Genomic DNA, 6,432 nt, shown 5'->3' on the forward strand with positions numbered 1-6,432 from the left:
GGATGGGCCTTTGGCCTGATCCAACATTGGCGCCTCTAAAAAAAAAGACCATTCTCTTCCCCATCAGCAAACAGTATGTGTCCTGCCTCCACTGTCATAGAGACTGCATCTGTCAAAGGGCAAAAAAAAAAGTGTGTTTCTCCAGTTCACTGCAATTAGTCCAGTATACGTAGATAAGAATCTCACTGGTAAAGCCTCAGCTCAGTTCCCGGCCATACCCAGAGCCAAGGGAGAATCCTCTCCTGACTGAAAGTAGCAGGTGAAAAAACATAGATCAAAGCTGCTGTATCCGCATCGAAAAAGGCCACACGATCCTCTTCGTAGTCCAGAAATACCTGGATCCTCCGGGGCCAGCTGCTCAGGGACAGGGTGGTCACAGGGTAAGTCAGAGCCTCAAAATAATCTCCATACTGTTTTAGTGCCCAGATCTGCTCCTCGGGGCTAGGGATGATTTCTCCTTTTCGCCTCACAGATTCTTTGGCAAAGCCTACAGCCCAGTATCTCCCACTTCCTACTTCAACTTCCCAATAATGTCGCCCTGACATGAATCCCTCGCAGCCCAGCACACAGGGATAAGTATCAAATCTCTCAGGGTTGTCGCATACATCCTGCCATACATCTCCCAGTCTCACACTCTTCTGGTCCGCAGAAAGGATGAGGAACGGGTTTGCAGTCCCTGGATCCAGAGTTACGTTCACTTGGAGGGTAAAGGGCAAAGAGAAAGAGAGTGTGTGTTATAATCAGAGGCAGTTGCAACAAAGGAGACTGAGAAACCAGAGCACGTATGAAATTTGCCATGGGGATGCCAACAAAAACAGCCAAGCAACCACTGCTGTGGCTGCAACGTGTACACAAGCACTCACCTCTTCTGCCTGTTCTTTTTGCGACCTCAGCAAAGGGAAGGTCAAATAATCGTGTCCTGGCCTTTGGGATTCCGAGTGCATGTTTCAACAAGGGTGTGCTTTCCAGTTCAGATGACAGACCATCTAGCAAAGGAAGGAGAAAGACAGATTAGCTTCCACATGCTACTTAGGTCAGTGATTTTCAACCCGGAAACCCTTTCTACATCTCCTTACCGGCTGAGGAACCCATGAGTACGGCTGAAGATTCTGGAACACATTCTAGGGCACATAATCAATTCATGTAGTTAGGCCTGTTTGTCTCACTGTCACTCTAGCACAGGAGAGCTCAAACTTTTTCAGCCTGTGGGCACCTTTAGAATTCTGACACAGGGTGGTGGGCACAGCACAAAATGGCTGCCACAAGATGGCTGCTGCAGGAGGCAGAACCAAATACATGGAGGAAGCCCAAACACAAGGAAGAAACATAATTTAAAAAATACACTGAGAAAGAAGGGTGAGAGAAAATAAAATCAACACTGTGGCGGCAGCTTCTACTGAAATAACACTTTTAATCTGCCCAGGCAATCAGATCTCTAGTGGCCAAACAAGAAGCCCTGCTGGGCAAGTGCGCGACTTGGCCCCACACACTTTCTAAAAATGCGTAACAGGTGCCAGGAAAGGTTTCAGTGGGCACCATGTTGGAGACCCCCTGCTTTAACATGTACAGAGAATGCAACGCTCCCCAGCAGTCACACATTGTCATGGCATGTAAGCTGTCATTCACTCCTCTGTCGTTACTGAGGAAACCCAGGCATCTCTGGGGACACATCTTTTCATGGGAACACATGAACACATGCAGGCCTCACATGAAGAAATTCATATCAGCAGGGTCCCAAAGAAAATGGTGCCATCAAGAGCTGAATTTGGCCCCAAGATAAGTAGAACAAAGATATAGACCTGGATCCTGAGTACCATCTGTAGAAGGTGTGGGCCTTTGATGTGCTCCCTCTCCCCACCACAGTATTCCCTTCTGAACCCTGGAAAGTAGGTTCTAGGGGTCCCAGGACCATGTCATCCAACAGCCAAGTGGACTGGCAGTGCTGGGGAGGTGCCTCTTTCTCCCACTTCTGTCAGTGAATCTGTGCTGATGTTGGGAGGAGATGATTTTATTCACTTGCCCCTCCTCACTACAGTCCCTGGCCCACGTGGATCCCAAAGAAGGATATAATTCCCAGAAATTAGAAGGAATTGCTGGGGGACTCGGGTGGCAAACATTTGCTCCTTCCATGGACAGTACTCAGGATCCCATCCATAACTTTCCATAACCTGACTAAAGTTTATTATTCTCTAAACATGTTTGATGTTACATTAGATGCTGACATGTAAAAAGAAGATCCCATATGTGAAAGAATGCTATAGTTTGCAAGTCTGCCAGTTCTACTTCCCCAGGCATTTTTTTCTCCCAGTCTGACTCACTTCCAGTATTGAAGCTACCAACCCTGTGACCACACACACAGAAATGAGATGTTGTTGTTATCCATTCAGTTGTGTCCGACTTTTGGTGATTCTATGGGCCAGCTCTCTCTACGTCTTCTGATCTTGTACTGTTTTTTTGAGTCGTTCCATGCTCAGGATGGTATCGACTTTTATGGTGTCTAGCCACTGTGTTCTTTGGCGGCTAGGTTTCCTTTTGCCACTAACCAATCCAAGCATAATTACTTTTTCTAGTGAGTTCTTCCACATGACATGGTCAAAATAAGTACCCAGAAGCAAATATACAAATGTAACCAGGTGATATGATTTCCTATTTTTTCCTGCCCTGATACCTTTGAATTTCCTTTGGAAATCTTCTAGATGCATGGTTTCCTCAGAAAATGCATTCAGCCTTCTTTCCAGATCAAGAGAATGCTCCACTGGCTGCTGGATCTTCTGGTTTTCACACCTGGAAGGGGAAAAGGCTCTTTTCACCCAAAGGGCTCAAACCCACTTTGAGAGTCAATTATTCCAGAACAAGATTATTATGAAATAACGAGCCAGTAGTTCTGTAGGTGGAAGAGAGCGATGGCATCAAAAGTGGCCTGGCAATTACTGAGCTGATGCAAGCAATGATAAACTTTGCAGATTTTAATTTGGCCCCTTTCACTCAGGACTAGGAACTTTAAAAGTACTGGGAATCAAGTACAGCAGAGAAACTGTGTGCAGAAGATACCCCATCTACCTACTTCAATTGTAAATGTCTCCCAGCCTGGCAAGGCAATGAGGAATTTCTTTTGCTATTCCTTCCTCATTCCCTTTCATAGAAAGCTATGTTACTGTAACAGATTTAGGATTAAGGTATAATTTGCATCTATGAATGATCATGGTCTATGCTAAAACTGCTTCTCTAGGTAGACCGAAGACTGCAGATCAAGGGTGGAGCCTCATGCTCCAAGACTTTGACATCTTACGTTTAAGAGGGCACAGGAACATGTGGTGGCAGAAGCCTTATCAAGGAAGGTGTAAAGGTACCTTAGGTATGTAATGTGTTTAACTTGTTGATTTGTATATATGTGTGCTATAACCTTGTTTTCCTTAACAGGAAATACTTTGTGGTAATGGATAATATACCTGGTTTGCATATTTCTTGGTTGTAAATGTTAATGAAGTTGTGTTTATAATTACAGTGTTGTCCATTGTCCAGGAGAGACCTGACCTGGGTCTCACCTGTGACAATATTAAAGGATGGGCATGGGATGGATGGACAAAATCCTTCCCATTTCTAAAAAAACACCAATCCCCTTTTCTCCTGTTTGGTGTGGGAGCAGAGCAGCTGACTGTCAATCAGGATCCATTAATTTCTCAAAACTGAGTTGGCAACTGTAAGAGCAAGCCACCCATGTTGGTGTGAGACAACTGAACTCTTCCTGTAATACCCTAACTCAGTGGAGATTCAGGAACCATTTGGTATATGACCAGTAATTTTCCATGAGGAAGACTCGAAGGTCTGAGAGCCTGTAAAGGAAGTCTCCTTCCCTATGTTATAGAGACACTGAGATAGGCTGGCTGGCTGGCTAGGAGGAGGAGAAACAGAGAAAGCAGCAGACGGCCATAGCCAGTGTTGGTTGAAGCACACTGGGGCACAAGATGTCCCCGTCTGGAGATCTGGTGCAGCGTGGTAGACCTGCTGTCCTACAGGAGTGGCTCTACCTGTGTGCTACCCGTATATTTGTAAATAAAGCAAATGCTACAAAAATGCCATTATATCTCCAGTGTAATGTCCTCCAAAGGGAGCTGACCAAGGTAGAGTGCTATGGTCCCATGAAACTTCTCACCACCCAGAGAAGTAGGATGCATATACCTCTATGGTGCTGGGCAGAGAACTCTCCATGTCTGGTTCAGTAGCAAAGGGTGAGTAAAGTTATGCTCATCAGACCGACCCTCTGTGCCCCAAACCAGGCAGAGCGACTTGATTAAAATAAGCAAATTAATTGATTATTATTCAGATTTATCACCTGCCCTCAACTTTAAAAGGCACAAAAAATTAAGATAAAAATAGTAGTAATTTAAGCCAAAATAATAAAAACAAAATAGCAAAATTAGTTTTCAGCACGGTTCTGAATGCTGAACAAGTTGCTGATTCCAAATTTAGTGCAGACGCAGCAGGGAATTGTTGCCTTCAGATTGCCATGAGAGCAAGACAAGAAGTATCATTTACCTGTTTAAGATGTTCTTGATATCCTGGAAATGGAGAGAGACATGAAAAGTAAACTCATGCTGATCAAGTCTACTCTTGCCCTAACTCTATTTATAGGGGCCATCATATAGGGGGGGCTGGTCTTCACATGGAGCTGAGGCCTGAGTAAGATGTGATGCTAGTTAAGCAGAGAGCCTGCCCATGCAAGAGCTCAGGGTTTTATTTTGAGTTGTGCTATAATCAGGACAAAGCACACACGCGTGCTTTGTCAGCACACCAAGACAACATCTGCAAGGACTACTGATCTCTGGTGTGCAAACTGGTGTGCTTAAAATAGCTTAAAGTTTTCTGATATGTTACAGGCTACAGCCTTCAACCAATAGTGGGCATTCTGATAGTGTGAAGAGCTGCTTTCCATTGCTGTTCACATCTGCCTGAAAAAGCACAGATCTGTTTTTTAAATGGGGTGTTTACATTTGGAAAATATTTTTCAAGGAATCTAGGTCCTGCAAGAAATAAATGAGGTGTGTGATTATGTTCATCTTAAAGTATTTGTTCTCTCCAAAGGGCAATGTAGGAGCTGTCCCCTCTAAAGGTCTTGAGGGATATGGTCTAAGACTCCTTTCAAGTATAAAAAGGTAAAGGTAAAGGTTCCCTTGCTTGAAAGCCAGTCGAATCCAACTCTAGGGTTGCGGTGCTCATCTCCGTTTCAAAGCCGAAGAGCCAGCGCTGTCCGAAGACGTTTCCGTGGTCATGTGGCCAGCATGACTAAACACCAAGGCGCACGGAACGCTGTTACCTTCCCACCAAAGTGGTACCTATTTATCTACTTGCAATTTCTTGCTTTCGAACTGCTAGGTTGGCAGGAGCTGGAACTAAAGACGGGAGCTCACTCCGTCATGCGGCACTCGGGTCTCAAACTGCTGAACTACCGACCTTCCACAGCCTGCAATTCAGCATCTTAACCACTTGAGCCACCGCAGCTCTTTCTTTCGAGTATATTAAGCCCTAAAATAGGCATTCCCCTGGCAGCTGATGTTTAGATTATGAACCCCTCACAACAGGGACCTGCCTTTTTTACATATATTGATCTATAAAAAGCTAACAAAAGTCATTTTTACGATACTGTTTTGTGTCAGGCTCAGTCAACAAGGGCATAAAGAAAATGTTTTGGGATGGAAGTCATTTTCACTGACGATTCACCAGACTTGTATCAGCTGTCCCAGAATTAGAATTCTCTGGTTATCTGAAGCAAAGTAGCCAAAGCACATGGGAAGGCAAAGAAAAAGGTTCACTTGTCATTTGTCCTGAGATCACATATGGTAATCTGTTCACTCCTGAGCACAAGCAAAAGCCCATCTCTCCAAATTCCAAATGGACCGGGGAGTGGGGTGCAACTTCACACAACCCATCAGCCTGTCCTAGCCCCTTATGCCCTGCAAGGAAGGATCCATGTTCTCACCTGCAGGAATTCATTCATTGGTTGCTTACACTTCTCCTCTATCTCACTAATGAGGTCACTAAGATTCGAAATCTCTTCCGACAGCTTGGAAGTGATTGTCTTCTTCTCCTTTATCAACTCGTTCTCTAGCTGTTCCAGCCTGGCAAGCAGAAGTTGTTCTTGATCCTCCAGAAACTGGTGCAGATGCTCAAACTCAGAGACAACCCTCTTCCCTTCATTGCCTAGCTTTTCCTATAAAGAGCAGATAAAATGAGGGAATGGCCAAGACAACAGAGAATTTCATAATGCAGTTCCTTAAAACTCATTGGGACCCAGGAAGAACCTCGTGACTTGTGGAAAAAACTGTCTCCTGATATCATAGATGCATATGAATGATCAAGATGAAGAAGGATGAACAACATATAAGTGTTACCCCACTTTCATTCAGTAGCACAGGACTAAATAAGTTGTATATG

At 44.5% G+C, this 6,432-nt stretch overlaps 1 protein-coding gene across 1 annotated transcript in view; it reads right to left on the bottom strand.

Annotated features, from left to right (window-relative positions):
• LOC107124500 (zinc finger protein RFP-like) overlaps positions 1-6,432 on the bottom strand; it is a 30,334-nt gene continuing 23,902 nt past the window's right edge. Inside the window, exons 9-13 of the mRNA XM_015427979.1 lie at positions 5,978-6,208; positions 4,537-4,559; positions 2,669-2,784; positions 864-986; positions 1-697 (exon numbers count right to left, since the gene is read on the bottom strand). Of these exons, the coding sequence (XP_015283465.1) occupies positions 183-697; positions 864-986; positions 2,669-2,784; positions 4,537-4,559; positions 5,978-6,208 (1,008 nt within the window). The 3' untranslated portion in view covers positions 1-182. The remainder of the gene's footprint in view (positions 698-863; positions 987-2,668; positions 2,785-4,536; positions 4,560-5,977; positions 6,209-6,432) is intronic.

The sequence above is a fragment of the Gekko japonicus genome, unplaced genomic scaffold (assembly GCF_001447785.1).
Source record: "Gekko japonicus isolate JY-2015 unplaced genomic scaffold, Gekko_japonicus_V1.1 scaffold1007, whole genome shotgun sequence".
Taxonomy (NCBI): domain Eukaryota; kingdom Metazoa; phylum Chordata; class Lepidosauria; order Squamata; family Gekkonidae; genus Gekko; species Gekko japonicus.